Here is a 20,745-nt window from a genome sequence, read left to right on the forward strand (position 1 = left end):
ATTTGCCCTTTGGTACGACGCTTTGAACTCTTTGTATTTTTGACCAAGAGTCTACCTATGTTTAGTTTTCTTTTTGCTTTTTGGAATTTTGCCGTTGTTAGATTTTTGACTTTGAACTTCTCTGATCTTCTGTGTTTTTGCCCTTTGGACTTGGTTACAATAAATACCACTAAATTAAGCCATCTCTGCACTTGAGTCTACACCCTCCTTGTCTCCCACTGGGTTTGGAGTAGAACTGTGGATCTGGAGATCCGGGCTCGATTCCCAACCCTGACAGTTTGTTCAAAATGTACACAATAAAGTAACAAAACACTCAAATCCTTTATGTAACCGTTTATTCTTTTTTTTTTCCCACTTAACAGTCATTAAGAGAAATCTATATTTCCATAGTCAAGTGAAACGCTTATAGCCCGGGTGCTTATATGGCCCGTCTTCTGCAAACCCCCCGTGCCTCCATCTTCAACCCGGCACCATGTATGAAAATAAATAACCACAGCCTCTGATTCTACACCCTCGCTGAGATATTAAGTCTGATTGCCTCATCAATTACTCCCACAGGCAGAGTACCTCATGGTGAACACAGTGAATAATATTGCATCTGAAAAGCTTACAGCCAGAAGATTAAAAAGATAATAAAAGACAAAGTCGCTCTTTAAAATGTGCACAGAGATGCTTTCCAGCAGTGACTGAATGGACGTTGCTGGAACGTCTGACCGCTCTGTGGGGCTTTGGAAGAACTGGACTCTTTACAACATGAGAAGACGTATACTTGCTTTTTTTTGGTGTCACATGTCAAGATATGATCGACTTATTTGTGCAAAGCGCAAGTCAAACGAGTACATGATATGCAGCTTAACATGGAGAATATTGCAACAATAACTACATTAATAATAATATATTATTATATTATTAATAATGTGTTAATGTAATAATAACATTAACAGAACGGTGACATGACGAAAAATGAAGAGAAACCATTCCCTAGAACAGGGGAATCATTGTCAGTTACATACAATGGTTTAAAGTCCCAACCCCAGGTAAGTGCATGCGATACAGCCGGTCCCGCCCAGGACCCTGGAGGTAGGTCAGGTACAGAGGTGGGCCACATCTTAAAGGATTCAAAAGAGAAAGATTCATATTGCATACCAACGTTGAGCTGGGAAGTATTTCTGCAGCATAGTTTTAACCTGCGATAGCAGCCCGTTCAGCCTCTCTGTATGTCCTATATAATATATAATATATAATATGGCTTTGGATCACATACATCTGGCCACTGACAAAGTATGGCTGCAGTATGTTTCCAGCTTACCCCCTTCCATCCCTAAACGCAGGCCTACAATCCACTCATACATGAGTCCTCAACTCCATCACAATGTTTTCTTAACCACAACAGGAAATTACTTTTAAGATTGTCATATTTAGGACAGACTGATCTATTTTCCTGAAGTTACTCAGGAATCACAGCCATATGTTGATGTCTAACAAAGCAGTCAGAATCAGGGACAACGTTTGCGTTGACCCTGAGATGACCTTGAGATGACATGTGACCATGAAGATGGAGACCTTACGGATTGTAGGAGTACATTTGTTAGAAGTTTGACCACATACCGGAGCCTCCGGTCATGACTCCCAGTAACACGTCAAGTACGGTATAAGTAATGAACAACGCCAACACCCCTCACATGGTCTCCAGACACACAGAACCACACGAGACATTACATTGATTCAATGACAAGCACGGATACAGCTGAACATTTCAAAAAACAGGACACAAAACGAAAACATTTATACACAGAGAACCCTGGGTAAACTGTAGTGCAAGGTGTTTAAAGCTAAACTTAAAGAGAGCTGGATGCATGGAGGCCCGCATGGTACCTCCTGTATTCCAGGGAGGGAGGGAGGGAGAATCATCTGACGCTCTGGGACATGTGCAGAGGAGTGAGCATCTCTTCGAAGATGGCTCCTTTCACGTTGGACCCTCGCAGGTTGGCTTCTTGGAGATCACAGCCCGACAGGTCACAGTTCTGTCCAGAGATCAGGACATTTATATCAATGGTAGGTGACTGCATTCATAGTGCGCTTTTCTAACCTGTTGCCACCCAAAGCGCTTTACTTATTGCCTCACAATACATTCACCAATTCATGCACATTCACACAGCGACGGCTGTGTCAGCCATGCAAGGCCACAGCCAGCTATAAAAATAAAAATAAAGTCTATAAAGTGGTCTGGCTGTCAGGACTCAGATGGACTACCTTCAGAAAGCTTTTCCATTGCAAGGTCGTTACTAAGATCAATTTACTGGAGTAGGAAGAAGGGGACATTTTCATAAAGTGCTTAAAGTGGCAAGGACTTCCGTTTAGTCCAGTCTTTGGCATCCCCTATCGACGATAAGGGGTAATGGTTCCCATAGATCCCATCATCAGTTTCACCACAGACACCCAGTTCACAACATTCATAAAATGGTAGAATGCAACGTCTGCTGATTCTGCTGTCAGTATATATTTACTAAAAGGAGAACAAACAACTTAAGGCTTTTGTTGAGAAGAAAGAGTTTTTTCCACTCATGTTTCTTTTACTCAGTTCGGTGTCACTCATTGCTGTGATTGGTTGTAGCCTAACACACACACACACACACACACACACACACACACACACACACACACACACACACACACACACACACACACACACACACACACACACACACACACACACACACACACACACACACACACACACACCTACCTCCAGGTCTGTTCCGGCCAGAGTGGCACCCCGCAGGTTGCAGTTCTTCAGCTTGGCGTTCTTCAGGGTGGCCACACGCAGGTTGATGCCCGTCATCTGGCTGCCCTCCATGTCCACCCCTTTCAGGTTAGCACCTGAGGACAGGTTCAAGAGGAGCGTTCAAAACACCACTGAAGACAGGCAGCACAGCAAGGTCATCCAAGAACAACAGAACAGAGAGTGTTCAAGAACGCACACTGAACGTTCAAGACAAGCACACTGAACATTCAAGACAAGAACAGGCAGATATTCCCCAACATACGGATCCTTTATGAAGCGGTCTCAGGTTCAGGTTCTTACCCTCCAGGTTGGCCTTCAGACCCGATGGATCCTCAAAGTTGCACCCCCGGAGAGAAGCCCCCTCTGCGTTGGAGCAGAGCATCTTCACCCCTTGTAGATTACCACTCTTCAAAAGAAAAGATACAAAGAGCAATATCCGGTTAATTAAAAGAGCAACAGCAAAAACTGTTGCGTATATATATTTTGGAGCTGGAATTAGGGCTTTAGAACTGAGGAATTAGGACATGTGATTAGGATTGTCTATTCATTTGGCCAGCCACCATTCTAGCACACTTAAAGACCATGTGATTCCTTTGACATCTTATTCTCATCTTACAACTGGCCCCCATCTTACATGTGGGCCAGTTGTCAGGGTTCATAATTAAATATGATTCACAGAGATGATTTTGAGGACCAACAGGTCTCTAGCTCACGTCCAGGTTGGCCCCAGAGAGGTCCGCCCGCTCCAGGTTGGAGCAGCAGAGGTTGGCCTGGGTCAGGTTGCAGCGGCTCAGGTTGGCCATCTTGAAGTTGATGTAGCGTAGATCCAGCCGAGAGAGGTCCGCCCCGCTGAAGTTAAGTCCCTGAATAAGTGTGTGTGTGTGGGGGGGGGGGGGAAGAGGGTCAGACAATAGCTCTACAGTGATACAGTGAACCAAAGAACATGGTGAACACCATACCTTTAGCTCTACCATGGTGCAGTGAACACCATAACTTTAGCTCTACAGTGGTGCAGTGAACACCATAACTTTAGCTCTACCGTGGTGCAGTGAACACCATAACTTTAGCTCTACAGTGGTGCAGTGAACACCATAACTTTAGCTCTACCGTGGTGCAGTGAACACCATAACTTTAGCTCTACAGTGGTGCAGTGAACACCATAACTTTAGCTCTACAGTGGTGCAGTGAACACCATAACTTTAGCTCTACAGTGGTGCAGTGAACACCATAACTTTAGCTCTACAGTGGTGCAGTGAACACCATAACTTTAGCTCTACCGTGGTGCAGTGAACACCATAACTTTAGCTCTACCGTGGTGCAGTGAACACCATATCTTTAGCTCTACCGTGGTGCAGTAAACCAAAGAACACTGAACCTGTGTGATCTCCCATCGGTCCGTACCTGACATCGGAGCTCGGACTTGGTGGGCGTGGCCAGTAGAAAACGAACAAACTCCTTGCGGGAGATGGGAGAGTGGTCGTCTGGGGGCTGTGTGTTCTGGAAACAAGAGTCAAGTTTAATCCAAATCCATTCCAAACAATGTGGAAAGAAGAGTTTCTACACATGATTCAGGACTTTATTTACCTTTAAAGCTGCCTCCAGCTGGTCACCTAGCTGCTCAATCCCAAAGAAGCGAGCCTCCTCCAGCACACCTGGAGAACCAATCAGACAGGACTTAGCTCGTCCGGCATCATCCTCCATCACGCGCTCAGACCAACAATAAAAAAACCAACCCCAACAACTTTTGTGGATAGGAAATGCAAAGACACGAGAGGCCAAACACTTTACCTCGGATATTAACTCCTTCGTTGACGATGAGCTGTCCGTGTCGCAGGTAGTTGAGGATGGGCTCAAAGTACTCAGGGCTGCGGTCGATCAGGTAGGCTCCACGCTCATCCTGCCTGTTTCCCCACACACCTGAGGCAGAGAATCATACAGGCTGGGGTCACACACATCAGGGTTCCCCTCATGACATGAAGGAAGACATGGTGAGTTACTGGTCAAAGTTGATCGAAGGATGGACTTACATTTGTCTCTGAACATGTGGGCAAGCATACTCTCCGGCTCCTTAGAAACCAGGGTGCTTCTGTAACAACAGAGGGGTACCATTTAATCCAGTGATGAATAACGACTCATGAGAGGGTAAGGGTTAACCCACACATAGGCTCCTTACCGCGTGGTGGTGAACAGGCGACCCCCAATGTTCAGCGTCAGCCAATCAGAAGGGGCTCCAGGCTTGACCGACGCGGCGTTGACCTCATCCTGAGGGTCTGAGATGTGGACGTTAACACAATGAATACAAACGGACCAGGCAGATAGGAAGAAACTCTGGATTCTTATTAATGACCCAGCTATACGTTACCCAGTTGGAGTAGGAAGGGGTTATTAAAACGCTCACCAACAAACGAGTCTCCCTCCGAGACGTACAGCACGTCGTCATCTCTGGGTGGGGAACATTGAACAACACGATTAGCCAATGCATGCATCTACTTAAGAAAGGTAGATACTTCTAAAATATATTTGTAGGTTTCATTATAGATTACCTGATCAGAGAGATGTCATCAATCAGTCCTCCTTTGCCGTTGAATAAACTGGAAGCTCGGATCCCCAACTTATTGCTTGCTGCGGACAGAAGGTCTGACAGGGTCCCGTACACCGCTACAACCTGGAACAACACGTTTAAAGCGTCAGCCACAGGAAACCTCTGAACCAAAGTTAAGAGGTTTCCTGGAATATATATAGAGATAATCCTGAATAACCGGGCCAGGTCAGTGTCAGTCTCCAGACCCCTGCTCACTTTAACCTGCAGCCTTTTACGTGGACTTTTATCATGAAAGAGATATGATGATAGATATTATGAAGATCATGGTCCAGGAGCATGGACTGGCCTCCAGGCTGAAGCCAGCCCAACATGAGCTATCTGTCCATGAGGCACTTCACCCACCTTCCCATTCTTGGACGTCCCGTTAACAAACAGAGTGACTCTTCTCATCCTTCAGGGTCTGCTTCAGAGTCGAGGATAACGAGTTAGTCAGACAACAACAACGCCAAACGAGCTGGATAACTATCTCTCCCTGACAGGCTGGATAACTATCTCTCCCTGACTAGCTGGATAACTATCTCTCCCTGACTAGCTGGCTTGCTATCTCTCCCTGCCGAGCTGACTAACTATCTCTCCCTAACTCGTTTGATAACTATCTCTCCCTGACTAGCTGGTTAACTATCCCTCATTGACTCGCTGGCCTGCCAGCTAGTTTAAAGGAGCTAAACATCGACTGATGACGGGCGGAGGTTTGCTCGTTTCATCCTTCAGGGTCCGCCGGATCAGGTTGTCTGTGCGGAGCCAGAGAGTAAGGGCTTCATATCATGGAAAGATAATGTTGGTGTATATTTATGAAGAAATTCAGAGTGCCCTTACTTTATATTAAAGTTTTTTTTACTTTTTTTTTTTTTTACTGATTTATAACTAAATTAATTGTCTTGTTACAAATGAACTGATGGTTAAAGACGTGCGTAGCAAGACAGCAGGGGCGGGAACTGCGAATTAAAGAACCATAGAAGAAGAAACCCGGAAGTGAAACAGTAAACAACAGGATGTTTAGGGAGTAGACCCTAAACACTAGTAGTATATATAGAGAGAGTCGTATATGGGTGTTCCTCTCTGTTAGTAAACTTTTTCTTTGAAAGTCCCTCATGGCGTGTGACCGAGAGCACAGTTCGTGCTGCTCCCATCCATGTTCTGCACCGAGTGTTTGTCAAACCTTGGATGAGATGGACTTTGAAAGAGGTTAGCAGGCAAGCAGTCAGAAGTTCCCCATCCAGGCAACAACATGTCGGACTAGTTTTTTTTCCTACCGGTTAGGACAAACTGAGTTTATCTAGTTAAGACATAACTAGGTTAATTGTATGTTCATATATACAGGTATCTGGTGTGCTGCAATGGACGGGGACATGGACAGGGTGAAATCCCTGATAAAGACAGGTGTGGACCCCAACCTGAGGGACTCCTCCAGATACACCGCTCTGGTGAGGATGCCCACTCTACTCTTTGCACTAAAGAGACCCCTTCACTACACACACACACACACACACACACACACACACACACACACACACACACACACACACACACACACACACACACACACAACAACCTGTGTATATGAATCTCAAACCCTGCGTCACCCTGTGCTCCAGCACTACGCCAGTCGCAGCGGGCGTCTTGACGTGTGCGCCTTCCTCCTCCGAAGCGGCGCCTGCTCGTCTCCCCAGACGCCTGGCGGCGCCACACCGCTCCACCGCGCGGCTTACTGCGGTCACCTGGACGTGGTGGGGCTCCTGCTCCGCCACGGGGCAGACCCGCGGCTCTGTGACGACGACGGCGCGTCCCCGCTACACAAGGCAAGGCCGGCCCGCCTGGGGATGGTTTGTGGGGCCTGATGTGTAGTCGGTCGGGGGTTTTAATCCCAGCAGAAAGGGGCTGGTGGAGGTCAGTCTATAGACCTGACCCTGATCTGCCCTTACGGATCTGGCCGGTTTGTTAAGACCCCGGGTTAGCTGTTGACAATGTCTGTGTCGGTGTCGATGCGTTCCGACATTGGGCAGTTGGCCATCAACTCACATCCACTATGTACATAGAAGGTAACTGTACGTTTCCACACTGAGCTAGTCCATTGGATTGGCATGGTTGAAGCAACACAAACTCCATAGTTCATCCGATAATCAATGATTAATTAATCAATAAATAAAAAAAAGAACTACTTTGATATTTTCACATTGGGGTTTAGGGATAAACTAATGCACATGTAATCTACTGATGTAGATTTCCAGATTGTTTCCTCCCAGTAGAGAGTCAACGCCCAGTACATTTTTGCTGTAGTAGATCTATACCCCGGCCACGCCATGGGGCTAACTGCCCATGGCATCAGAGATAACATAACATTAAAAAGTATTTTGGACCTGGTTTCAAAAGCCGTAGTTACAGCTAAACATGGACGTTATGATAGAATCTTATCTTAAACAGAACAAGTGATGGATTCATGTTTCCGTTGACGATATCTTGAATAAATGTGTGAGCCTATAATTTGTCTGTGTGTGTGTGTGTGTAGGCAGCAGAGCGCGGTCACACAGACGTGTGTGAGCTGCTCCTCCAGCACTTTCCCGCACTCCGTAGCCATGCCAACAAGAAGCTCCAGCTACCTCACCAGGTGGCCCTTGACGGCCCCCTGCAGGGGCTCTTGAGACCCCCGCCGTGACCCCCTCCTCGCTGACCACCGGCCCCAGGGGGTCGGGTGTTGATTCAGAACTGAGCACAGAAGAGATGACCGGTGAAGACAGTAGCAGGCGTCCACGGCTCTGGATGGCTGGACTGTGTTGGTGGTCCTGAAACGAAAGAGGATTACTGACAGACTGCTGCTATTAGACACGTTAGACATTTGTATTTATTGAAAGTTGTTTCTATTGTGCTATTGTTTTATTCCACACAGGAATTGAGTGGTTATTTTAATAAAATGACATATATATATATAAACCAACCAGAGTGTATGTAGTACTTTGTTGTCAAGTCTCATTATTGGAAGGCTTAAAGTGTGAATATAAAACTAATGTAAAGCAGTACATGATTGAGGCCTAGATAAATTTTGTATAAATTATAGGCTATTTTCAATCAGGCGAGTTGAAGAAAGGAAAGCTCAACCCTTCCTGTTCATCCTCAGTTCTGAAGAAAATAAAATACAACGTAAGTTTAAGGCTTCTTTGCAAAGAAGACATTTTTAACGAAATGCGCTGTGATAATGTTTCAAGCAGACAGTGCCGGTGTTCTGCCAATTTCTACCTTGTGTTTTTGTTAGCCTATTTGATCTGTTGACCAATTGCAGCTATCAAACGATGCTCCCACTAAAGAATCACATTATTTACACCACTACTAATATATACTATAAGAATAAGGGGAGCATATTTTAATAATGTATTATAACATCTATATTGAATATTTCAGGGGTACGGGTTGTGCAATGTATGTAATCAAAAAATTGGCATGACACAACTACAATATTGCCAAAACATAATTTCAATCATGCTCTCATCTGCATATTTTGCAGTCAATGAGCAACACACCGCACAGTAGTCCTCTGCATTCTCTAGAAACAATGTTTTTCATAATCTTTTAAACTGTGGCAACTCCAGTCATTCTGTGTCATTCTTGTAACATTACTTTTTAACGCGACATGCTTCTGCCATTCGCTGATGACGATGACGTTGATTAGCCGACGAAAACGTGTGTTCTTAAATAATAAGTTATTAACAATTCCATGACACGCAGTTGTAGGGTAAGTGTACCTATTAAGCCCATGTTACTTTGGCATATTTACTTGGCTCAAAACAGGTACAAAAAACATGGATATTATTGATCTATTTGGTCTGTAGGCATGCCAGTTCCCATGATTGGAGTAAGGAGATACACCTGTGTTCGCCTCTCCTCTTCCATGTATTTTACTGTTTCACCTGATTTACGTGATGCGTGTTTTTTTTTTATTGTTTGACTAAACGTGTAATTCCATACAACTACAAGCGCCACTGAGGACCTAAATGAATAATTATTTCTGTTTTTGTGTCAAAAACTACAGCGGAAAGAAATAATTCTCATTCACTTATCATTCATCACCCGGGAACCAATGACACTCGTGCGGTCAGCTCAGCGCAAGCCAATGAGAGTAGAATGCGCCGTTCAAGATTGGTTGCAGATGTTCGATGTCGAAGGCAACACAACAGCATAGCAAACTATTCAAGGATAAAGAATGTCTTCGCTGGAGTTGCTTGTGTCCGTGAGTATTCACGTAATTTCTAGTAGGCTATGTCCTCTCTTGACACAGAAAAAACACAATTAATAAATTCTGGCTAGTTTTTTTTTTAATATATATAATTCTGGCTAGTTAATATAATAAGTAGGGAACGGGTGATTACGTCTTTTCGAGGAAACCTGTTTACAATAAAGGATCAATATTCATATTCTACAGGGGGCTGATGTAGAAAAATCTACAAAAATTGGTAAAGCCACTAAAATACCAGGCGGAACAAGGCGAGCAGCGTTTCGAGAGCTTACAAACGTTCCCAGTAAGGCTGTAAACGCAAAGGTAATGCCACTAAATGTAATTTATTTTTTATTTTTTTGCTTTCATTATTGTGTTCACATTTTTCTAATGGGGTTAAATCTAATTCCAGACTTTACCATTCAAATGTACCGCCAAACCAGCCCTGACCCAGAAGGTCAATCAGACTTGTATGGCAGTAGTAGCTCCGTTCAATGCTCTAGAAAGCCCCCTGCCCTCCCTACCTGAAGAGTTGGCAGACATCTCCATGAAGGAAGAGGAACTCTGCCAGGCGTTCTCGCATGCTGTCCTTACTTTTGAAGATATCGATGACCAGGATGTGGAGCTACCACAGATGTGTGCTGAATATGTGAAGGACATTTATGCATATCTCATGGCTCTTGAGGTAAATAACACTTCAAGATGGATGTATTCCAATTATTTTTGTCATCAGATGGCTCTGTATTTATTCATACTGGTTTCTCTTCTATAGCAAAAACAAAGTGTACGACCAAACTACATGCAAGGCTACGAGATCAATGAAAGAATGAGAGCCCTTCTGATCGATTGGCTGATCCAGGTTCACTCGAGGTTCCAGCTGCTGCAAGAGACTCTGTATCTCACGGTCGCCATTCTGGATCGTTTTCTACAGGTCGGGTATAGTGGGGACTTGTGTCGTCACTGCCTTGGTGGCCCTTGGTCAACTAGATGCTTATCTCTTCCTCTGCACTCGCAGGTTCAGCCTGTGTCTCGCAAGAAGCTCCAGCTTGCAGGTGTGACGGCCATGTTGGTGGCCTCAAAGTACGAGGAGATGTACAGTCCCGAGGTAGCAGACTTTGCATACATCACTGACAACGCCTTCACCACGGCCCAGATTCTGCTGATGGAGCAGATGATTCTCAAGGGCCTTAACTTCAACCTTGGACGTCCTCTGCCTTTACACTTTCTCAGGAGAGCCTCAAAGGTTGCAAATGTAAGCTGGGGTTCTGGTGGATGAAGTATTCATTACCAGGCATATTGTGAATTGGCGTGTATACTAGTCTGGTTAGTTATCAGTATACCAAGTTGACTTTCACTTCAGTGTGGTGTATAACAGGCATGGGCTCAATAACTCCTTGCCATTCACAATGGATATGAAACTATATCACCAGCCATTTTGTTTCAGTCCGATGTGGAGAAGCATACCCTTGCAAAGTATCTTATGGAGCTGACCCTGGTGGATTATGACATGGTGCACTACCGGCCCTCTGAGCTCGCCGCTGCTTCGCTGTGCCTCTCTCAGCTCCTGCTGGAGGACCTTCCATGGGTATGATCAATGTTTCAGCCTAGTTCTCCAGATTCTAGTGTTCTAAAGTGTGTTTCTCCTGCAGTCGCCCACGCAGCATCACTACGCTACCTATGACGAGGGCCACCTGAAGCCCATCATGCAGCACATGGCCAAGAATGTAGTGATGGTCAATGACGGCAAAACAAAGTTTCAGGTTAGAAAAGCAGGCAGTATAATGGGAGTTGTGTTATGGAAGACTCTAGATCACTGTTGTGCTGATTTTCTTTTTTTCCCCCCTTCAAACAGGCTGTCAAGAACAAGTACTCAAGCAGCAACTTAATAAAGATCAGCCTGATACCTCACCTTAAGTCATCAGCCGTCATGGATATGGCTGCTCCTTTGCTAAAACACTGAATGCCTTTATTTTTTTTAAACACATAAATTTGAACTACTTTAGGGACAAGTTGACTTTTAATAAACTTTCAATTTTTTTTATAAACTGCCTTTTGTATATTAATGGGGCCTGACATAAGGAAGCACCTCGTGTAATATCATTCAGTGTTGTATTTGAAGTGAAAATGACTTGCCTCTGTAGGAGCCTGTTTAAATGTTAGATTACTCCATTACGACCAATCAGGGCCTCTTTTCAGTGACTTTTTCAGAGAATCAATCGTACCTTTCAAAGGTCGGTGCATGAAATGAACACTCTTCAATGGTGGAGGAACGTAGGGACAGTCTTGTGTAGTTCAAAATCTTTCTTGTGCAACTCTTGCAGTTTACCTACAGCACCTTAAGTCCCCTGATACATCATTGTGGGCGGAATAGGACAATTTCCTTTCTTCCAAATTGCTTGCTATTGAGCATCAGTCTAAAATACCAGGGATGGGCCTACACAGTACATGGTCAAAGTAATGCATCCTTCATTCATTCTTCTTACCTACGTGCAGCCCTTCCACTCACCAGAAGGGGGAGCTATCGTGCCAACATTGGCTCTGGTCCACTGTAATTGACGATGTGCACGAAGCTGGCAGCTATTTGGTTGACCTCATCCCGCCTGCCGCTGTTCTGTGGAATATAACTTATGTTCAAAATTAGCAAGGCAAAAATATTTCTGATACATTGAGTCTAAGAAACGGCTTCAGCCTGTTCCTCATTGACTACAATTAAATGTCGATGTCCGCATTAATACTATCTCAAACAGCAACTATATATTTTGTTTTGCTAATGTTAACTAAGTCCTGAAGGATGTGACATTATGGAGACTAAAAGTGGTCACATTGGCTTTGTTTCCCTTTTTCATCGTACTAGTCTAAATAAGGGGAACATTGCATTATACCATCTGGATTTGTGAAGGACGATAGATCATAACAGCCAATCAGGTGTCCAGCATTTTAACAAACATTTGTCTCGACACAGCCTATTGATTTGCCTATCTATTTAGTTCACTTGTCTTTTAAAAGCATAGTTTAAGCCTCAACCCGTATGTAAACTGACAACGGGATTGATCTCCAAACGTTCCGGGGCAGCAGGTATACAAACTCATTATAGGTTCAGCGCTTTTTCTTTAATAAAAATAAACTCAGGATTAGTGCGTCTGGGTTGATTCACAACAGATGCGTAATTTGTGTTTTTTTTTTTGCTTTTAAGAACAAAACAATGTGTGCAAGGGACTGAAGCACGTCGTTGTTTCAGAACGGGCTCAAAGGAGAGGAAGAAAGTCACTGAAAACCGAGTGAATGCGGGGTTCCCCTCCTTATTCTCTCCGTCTTTTGCCCTCCTTCCTTCTTTCTCCTTTGTTCACGCCATTTTCCAGACAGAGTCCATGAACGAAAGGAGAAAAAAGGCAGCAAGCAGGCAGCACACTGCAGTCTAGAGACTTTCATTGGGTCCGATGGTGGGTGGCGTTTCCATTGCAACCTTCCAACCACATCCAGTGCCGTGACTGGAGGGGGGCCAGCCACATCTGGAGCTCATTGCAGCTGACGCCACACTGAGGAGGAGATGGGGTAGGGTGGGCTTGTTTGGGGCACACGGGTTGGGGGTGGGTGGGTTTCTATGTCAGTTTGGAGAACCAGGCCAAGCTAGCTGTTTACACTCGTTTGACAAGCACCTCCCTCGACCAACACATGGAGTTGTTTGTTGAGTTGTCTTTCCCATTCCCTCTATGACCCTACATTAATGATATGGATCTCTTTTACATTATGAGACCCACAAGCCTGAATGAGAACATTGTTGCTTGTCATTTGTTTTCAAAAAGGCCGTTATTTAATTTCTATTGGATAGCGATTTCGATCCCATCGGAGCGACATCGATTGATCATCTGCCAAAGTGAAACAATCAAAGCCGAAGTGATTTGCTGGGAGTTCAGCGAGCTAATGAAAGCCCTGTGTGGTGGAGCCTATAGCAGCACGTGGTTCAAAGGCCTCACTGGAGCGTCGATGGGGTTTCATAAGCAGGCTTCAGACGCGGTCGCCTCTGCGACGTGTTTGGGGGGAGTGAGCTCAGGAAAAAAGCAGAAGAGAAAAAGACATCTTCACTGTCCATTCTCCTCGCAGTGCACCATTTAAGACGTGATGAGTTGATCCGGACCTTCATGTTTCAGATGAAACCACGTTCTTCTCAATGTGTTATTGAAGGATTTCAGGACTCTTGGTTTTAAGGCTCCACTGAAATGAGGAATTTGGATTGCTGCTCTGTTTGGCAAGGTTTATTTGGAAAGCAATGAAACTTCCTGGCCATGGAACCCACTTCCACCATAATGAGCCTGAGTTAAACCAGGACTGATGTTGTTCCCTCAAATAGACGGTGGTTTGAGAGGCCCATCACAGCCGGACTTGGAGCAGGCTGTGTTCAGGGGGGCCGGTGCTGTCAGGTTCCCCTGCGTGGCTGTGGTCTCCAGAGTGATGGAGACAGGAAGTCTTCCTGTCCTCACACACACCTCATACCAGCGTTATGTTTCAGCTGTTTACTCGTTTTTTTCTTATTCCTCGTTCCTTCCAAACACAACATGTGTTTCAATATTTCCATTCTAGCTTCATGTTATCGGGGCCATCATTTCAACTCTGCAGTCATGTCATGTTTGTGTTAATTACACAGACCCCGTCCACTGTCATCTTTGACACACACACACACACACACACACACACACACACACACACACACACACACACTTCATTTGCTTGGTCCATCATTGATTAGGCAGTGACGGGTCGGGTCCAGGCCAGAGAGCAGACCAGCAGGCCCCAAGTACCTCATCTAGCATGGGGAGGAGTGGGGTATGGGGTGTGGGGGGGAGGGTCACGACTGATGTGTGTGTGTGTGTGTGTGTGTGTGTGTGTGTGTGTGTGTGTGTGTGTGTGTGTGAAGAGTGCCATAATCAGATCTAACACAAGCAAGTGAACGTCTGTCTCGTCCTAATTGAATGGCGGTCTGCGTCCACTTCAAAGGCGGGCGCGTTGTGTGATAAGCGAGGTGATGCTGAAACATTGGAGCAGCAGCGGAGACATCATGGCTGCCGGGGGGGGGGGAGGGTCTGCAGTGTGTCTTCTTCTCTAGCATATCAATCAGCCCAGCAAAGACCCTCACACATGGTGAGCCGATCTCCCCAGTAAGCCCAGAACCCAGGAGGAACCCTGCGTCATGGACCAATCCTGTCCTGTATCGTCAAGAGAAAGCGATACAATTGTTTCCAAAGCTCCTACTAGATGTTGAACTAGAGAGATTTTCAATTGGAAGATTACCTACAAGATGGTTCCGTATCAGTCTCGCATATGGACCGAATTATTACGGATATCTGGGATACGTTGTATTTTTTTGCCAGTTCCTAAATGCCTGGAATTCATTTTTCCTGTAGAGGATGTGGTAACTTCCTGAGTTCAAAAGAGCAACACCTAAAAGCAGTGGCCAGGTACATATTACCGCCCCATGTCACCTATGTAACAGATATCATATATATTTAACTAGGCTATTAAAACACTGTCCCTCTCTCTCTACCTCTCTCTGTCACCCTCTCTCTTTCACCCTCTCTCTTTCACTCTATCTCTGTCACCCTCTCTCTCTCTCTCTCTCTCTCTCTCTCTCTCTCTCTCTCTCTCTCTCTCTCTCTCTCTCTCTCTCTCTCTCTCTCTCCCTGGGTGGGTATTTTTGTATGTGTGTGTGTGTGTTATAGAAAAATAAAGTTAAACAGGAAATGTGTGTGGTCATAGTTTAGTTAGACTCCTCAACAACATTTCACAGCACGAAGGCTTGAAACCCCCCCCGTCCGCTTACTTTATGCTCCGTCCAAACACACATCTGTTATTATTTTTCATGGCTCTCGCCGTGCGTCCACTCTACAGAGTATTTACACTGGGAGAAGAATGTTTGTTTAGTTTCCTGAATGGTACAGTTTAACGCTCCGCAGGCCCGGGGCGAGATGCATGGGGTAGCAGCTCGCTTTATATTGATTATGGAGATGCAATCTCTCCAAGAGCATGGTCGGACCAAACAATGCAGAACCTCCAGCGCTCTCTGTCCCCACTGGCCCAGTGATGAGGCTGTTTATAGAAAGTATTACATATCTAGGTCGCTCCATGCATAAGTGAAACAGCATCAGTTAAGCATGTGCTGTTTACTATTTAGACGTTAAGCAGATGCTTTCATCCAAAGCTGCTTACAGTGAATTAGGATAATTTATGAGGGAGAAGCAGGTAGAATGATCCATCAGACATATCAAAAATGATTAACAAGAAATCAAGAAGTCTCTGACATTTCAGATACCACTGCTTTTGAATACTTTGGTACTGTAAGCTAACCTGCTGTATTTAGCACACTGTTTATTATAACACACTAATAAACCCCTGGTTTAGGAGAAAACAATAGAACTCTGTATTAAAGTTGCCAGTTGGGGAGCTTTAGAATCAGGGTGGAGCACTTTTTAAATGAACTAACTATACACCACGTCTGTACGCATTGTTCCCATGTAGCAACATGAATTCCCCTTTCATGTCTACATACCATATGTAGTGGTTGGCTCTGATTGGATCACGGGGTCCACATGGGTCGGCCAGTCAGGTGGCTGAGATATCAGAGGGACTCCCAAGGCCTCATCGTGACCATCTGAAGGAAAGCAATCACAGTGAATCAAATAACTGAAACTATCTTTGTGTTTATGCTGGATGATATTATGAATGGATACTGACAGAGCTCCACTGTTGAATGTGTCCTTTGGTGATTGTATTTTCAATTGTAGAATACCAATATAATTTGTTCATGATTCATTACTGTACATAAAGGTAACATATAAGTATCACTCAAAAATGACATGATATAATTGTGGAAACACTTAAGTGAGAGAAAGCAACACACTTTATTTTCCTTCATTCTTGCACATTGCCTTAGTTTCTACCCCACACATGAACTAGGTGTGCTCTACATGTGCAGACAAGATGCTGTCTGTATGTTCTTGTTGAGCCCCTCCCCCTCTCTCCTCCCCCTCTCCCCCTCTCCCCCTCTCCCCCCTCCTCATTTACATCAGATTCCACACGCTGTGGGACGTTATCCAGCAACAGGGGAGAAGTGGCTGCATGACAATGGCCGAGCAGAGATACAACAAACCCCTGCCTCCCGTCCACAAGGAAGGAGGCTTCAGGGCTAAAACAATGGAGCAGGCGTGGCCGTCCCCCCCGAACCACCTCGTCCCGTCGCCCCCCCGGAACCAAACCGCCCCACAAAGGGAGCGACGGAAACCAAAACAAACGGCCGCCGTCGCCCGGTGTGAAGGACGAGGCCGGACGCCCCCCCCCCCCTCGGTGTAACGGACCGTGACGACGACGTCGGGCCCCCAGGCCCTGCCGGAGACGCGGCGTCCGTCTGTCAGCAGGTGGAGCGCCGGACACACGGCTCCATTCATACTGCATTCCTGCCCTCCGCTCCGAGGGCCGCGTCAGCCCCCTCACGGGACGCCCGCTATGGAGCAGCACGGCCGGGCTGACACACACACACACACACACACACACACACACACAATGACAACCACAATCACACATACAAGCAAAATGACACACACACACACACACACACACACACACACATACACACACATACACGCGCGCACCCACACACATACACACACACACACACACACACATACACACGTACGCACACACACACACACACACACAATGACAAACAGAATCACACACACAAGCAAAATTACACATACACACACACGCACACACACACACACACACACACTCACTCACTCACACACACCCACAAAGGGGGTCTTCAATCTGCCTCAGACAACAGCCTGCATAAAGGCTCCTGAAGGCCACAACGGCGTCATGTCAAAGAGCTGGGAGAGGTGGACGGGGGGATGTGTGTCTGTCTTTGTGTGTGTGTCTGTGTGTTATTTGGGGGGGGGGGGGGTGAATAGAGCTGCAGTCGGTGGTGGAGGTGTGTGTCTGTGTGTTTCTATATGTGTATGTTTGTTATGAGGAGGGGGGGGGGGTGGGTGGAGTATAGCTGGAGTCTGTGGTGGTGGAGGTGGAGGTGGTGTTTGTGTGTGTGTGTGTGTGTGTGGGGGGGGGGGGGGTCGGGGGGGGTTGCAGGCCCCCATACAAGATGGGGGCCCGCTGATGGATGAATGAGGGGCTGGGCCCCTGCAGCGAGAGGCTGGGTCCCTGCAGAGGGCCCGTCGAGGCTCTGGGTGCACAGAGGAGGATATTTGTACTTCCACGGTAACAATGGAATGCAAACAAGAGAGGGAAGGACAATCAAACAGACCACTCTGGGCTGTGAAGAAGCTGCTAGGGAAATCGCCATGCAAAGTCTCTGGGGCGATATTGTCCCATCTGAGCCCGGCACGGCCGGCTGTTTGTTCCCATGCTTATTCGCGGCTTTGCCTATCTTCGGTTTGCTTTTGCATAAGGGCATTCTGGGCTCCTACATATTGTCTGTGAGATTTCCTTAGACTGAAAGGAAGAGAGGAGTGATCACTCGCCCCGCCTGATCTTAACACAGACTGGAGTCTGTAGGATACAGCTTTTGTCTGCTCCGACGCGGTGAAGATTCAACTGACAGACACACAGCCCACAGTGCCCAACAGGCTCAGCAAATAATGGAAATGAACCAAGTCATTCATCTCCCTGTGAATGAATCCACTGCATCCATCATTTCTCTGACTTTTATGTTATGCAACTATTTGGCTTTGACTTCAAGGTCGATTGCCTCAGATGCTCTTGCCAAATGAGACCTCATGTTAGTTTTTTCCATATCATTTTATGCCCACCATACTGATAGGGAGGCAGGATACAAAGCCATAACAATTGAACTGATGTCCCTCTGTCTCAATAAACAATTTAGCAAAGAACTTGGCTGGTCAACCAGTGTTGGAGCGCACCCCGGAGTGGATTGTTTTCCTTCTCCCTCCCCTCCTCACTCCAGATAAGACGTCCATCCCAGTCCCACAACACAGCCTTGTGCTCTTCTTAGGACTAGTGTGGAGGAACACATCCCAACACTACTTTGACTGCACATGTTCCTTATGCCTACATGTGTTTACCCTCTACTCTGGCAGTGTGGATCTATTTTCACCGTTGGGTGACGCACACCTTCAGGATCACCCCATCAGTAAGACCAGAAGTGATGACGTTAAAACGGAGCCTATAAAAGCGAGCGCTCTGAAACCGTACCGAACATCAAAGTGTGGTGCCGTGCGCGCCTAGCCAATATCTGCTCCATTGAAACGGTAAGATGTGGTTGGTTTGTAGGCCTCCACTCTCCCTGTAACTGTTGGGCTCGTAAACATAGCTCGGTTTAGAATACCCTAGTAGTGGCTTTTCGATTTGCTGTTCTCCTTTAGTGCAAAAGTTCTCTTTTAACTTTCCTGCAGGGGCTTGTTCAGAGTGGAACGACAGCCTTGGCCCATTTACTGAGACAGAAACAATTGTGTCGATTTATGGCCGAGTGACTGATCAGCCTTTTGAAAAAAAATGTGAGCTCTAGATGTTCACTGATAACCATGCACACTGCATGTGAACGGCCGGCCCTATTTTTCAAAATCTCAAAATGATCTGTATGGATCAATATCATTTTTTAAAAATTGTTTTGTTCTTCATTCCTGAATCATTTCTGAAGAGTCTCAGTGAGCTTCTTCTTTACAGACAGAGAAGTCAACGTCCCTGTTTCCTTCTTGGTGCAAAGCAGACTGGAGATCAGTGGGTCAATCTGAGGGAACTTTTAAAACCTTGCAGTTTTATTCAGAGCAAACATAAAACTGTAGCTCCAGTGTTTTGTGCTACAATCCTTCATTCATACTCTCCATGCGTTCCATATAAGGAACATAAATCACACTGCTTGATCTTGTGGGCGATAACCCCAGGCTTGGAATGATTTGAATCTATCCACCATAAAGGTTTATGTTTCCGTTATGCTGTAACCAACATAACAGCATAGATTTTTTTCTTTTTGTGTTGACTAACTAACAGATGAGTAACCAGGCTGGTTTGCTCTCTCAGACTCTATCGCTTGGTAATGCAACAGATGTCTGCACAACACTGCCTTCAGTGGAGGTCGAAGAACAATGCAAGGATAATGCAAAAGTAAAAGATGTTCAAGCATCATTCCTCCGCTCCATCTTCCCCATCTCCTTTCATCTGAATTCCAAGCTGAGATTAATTTGTCAGTCAGCTGTATTGGTTATCAATCACTTGGAGACAGTGACAGGGTATCAAAGACCACATGATGATCCTTAGATATATGTGTTTGATGAGGCACACACTTTTTAAGGGATTAATTTACTTGCCAGATGCATCTTCCATTGTTGAGGTCTTTGAACTGCTGCCAATAAGATCCTTATGTCACCACAATAAAGGCCTTCCATAGCTGCCCTGGACGGCACGTTAATGAACAAAGTCGACCTCCTACACATATGTCAGGTCGTACAGTTCTTATCAGTAGGCCTACACCGTAGGGGAGTGGCAGAGAAAAATGCCTTGTTCTTGTTTTATTTTTTTCACAAAATTAAGAATCATTTCAGTAAATATATAATTTGTGTAGCGTTTTTGTAAACATCTAAGCTTTCCTTTTTAAAATCTATTTCGTTCAGGTCATTCCTGTCCTGGTTTGTCCACTGTGCGTCCATGTGGATCCATATGTGAAGACACTAAAGCTCCAAGACTTATTTTTGCCATCACATAATTTTTTCTTAACTGCAAGAAGTTAGTAGGCTGTTTAGTCAGGAGCATTCCCTTTGACCTTGATAAAGCAAATAATAATTTAAATGTAATAATTGAAAGTGTGGACATTACAATACAAATGTATGTATGTCTATGTATGTCTATTAATGTATGTCTATTAGGCCTTTCTAGGCCAATTCATAAACCTCCCGACCCCCATAACTACATCATTAAGAAACAAAATGAGGTTATTTATTGAGATCTTCTATCAAGTAGGCCTGCTACAGTGCCCACAATAGGACTTCGGAATAAAGTAAAACCAAGTGTTGCTCTACCTATACTCTGGGAGAACTACAATCCCAGAATGCCCGGCCGGCCCGGGCCGGGGGGAGAGAGGCTGAGATGGGTGAGGAGGGACGGGGGAGAGGGCTCTTCTAGCCTCCAGGATGC

The 20,745-nt window shown here is 45.5% G+C and overlaps 3 protein-coding genes across 3 annotated transcripts; 2 read left to right on the top strand and 1 right to left on the bottom strand.

Moving 5' to 3' along the window:
• Positions 1–338: 338 nt before the first annotated feature.
• On the bottom strand, positions 339–6,046 carry kctd9a (potassium channel tetramerization domain containing 9a). The gene is made up of 12 exons (XM_084467728.1): positions 5,730–6,046; positions 5,329–5,450; positions 5,184–5,227; positions 4,959–5,055; positions 4,813–4,871; positions 4,574–4,702; positions 4,370–4,437; positions 4,187–4,282; positions 3,499–3,648; positions 3,086–3,191; positions 2,747–2,880; positions 339–2,024 (listed from the first exon to the last, which is right to left on the bottom strand). The coding sequence occupies exons 1-12, from the start codon at positions 5,775–5,777 to the stop codon at positions 1,908–1,910; spliced, it is 1,170 nt and encodes a 389-aa protein (XP_084323854.1). The 5' UTR covers positions 5,778–6,046; the 3' UTR covers positions 339–1,907.
• A 398-nt stretch (positions 6,047–6,444) lies between these two features.
• On the top strand, positions 6,445–8,206 carry ankrd39 (ankyrin repeat domain 39). Its single transcript, XM_084467706.1, has 4 exons — positions 6,445–6,572; positions 6,708–6,811; positions 6,983–7,186; positions 7,894–8,206. Exons 1-4 carry the CDS (start codon positions 6,479–6,481, stop codon positions 8,038–8,040), a joined length of 549 nt encoding a protein of 182 aa, XP_084323832.1. The 5' UTR covers positions 6,445–6,478; the 3' UTR covers positions 8,041–8,206.
• A 1,373-nt stretch (positions 8,207–9,579) lies between these two features.
• LOC311343340 (G2/mitotic-specific cyclin-B2-like) lies at positions 9,580–16,932 on the top strand (the record flags this gene model as incomplete). The annotated part of the gene is made up of 8 exons (XM_084468206.1): positions 9,580–9,606; positions 10,004–10,276; positions 10,364–10,522; positions 10,607–10,843; positions 11,036–11,176; positions 11,241–11,351; positions 11,444–11,457; positions 16,653–16,932. The coding sequence occupies 8 exons, from the start codon at positions 9,580–9,582 to the stop codon at positions 16,930–16,932; spliced, it is 1,242 nt and encodes a 413-aa protein (XP_084324332.1).
• Between the last annotated feature and the right edge of the window lie 3,813 nt (positions 16,933–20,745).

This window comes from Micromesistius poutassou (genome assembly GCF_964030765.1).
Source record: "Micromesistius poutassou genome assembly, chromosome: 5".
In the NCBI taxonomy this organism is placed as follows: Eukaryota; Metazoa; Chordata; class Actinopteri; order Gadiformes; family Gadidae; genus Micromesistius; species Micromesistius poutassou.

What these genes read in the sequence shown, in the direction of transcription:
- kctd9a (XM_084467728.1), bottom strand. Translation starts at nt 5,777, where the DNA reads ATGAGAAGAGTCACTCTGTTTGTTAACGGGACGTCCAAGAATGGGAAG. An exon ending in CGCCTGTTCACCACCACGCG is followed by an intron (nt 4,872 to 4,958) that starts GTAAGGAGCCTA and finishes CTGTTGTTACAG; the next exon opens with AAGCACCCTGGTTTCTAAGG. An exon ending in TCTGAAGGCCAACCTGGAGG is followed by an intron (nt 2,881 to 3,085) that starts GTAAGAACCTGA and finishes ACCTGTCCTCAG; the next exon opens with GTGCTAACCTGAAAGGGGTG.
- ankrd39 (XM_084467706.1), top strand. Translation starts at nt 6,479, where the DNA reads ATGGCGTGTGACCGAGAGCACAGTTCGTGCTGCTCCCATCCATGTTCT. An exon ending in CCTCCAGATACACCGCTCTG is followed by an intron (nt 6,812 to 6,982) that starts GTGAGGATGCCC and finishes CCTGTGCTCCAG; the next exon opens with CACTACGCCAGTCGCAGCGG. An exon ending in GCGCGTCCCCGCTACACAAG is followed by an intron (nt 7,187 to 7,893) that starts GCAAGGCCGGCC and finishes GTGTGTGTGTAG; the next exon opens with GCAGCAGAGCGCGGTCACAC.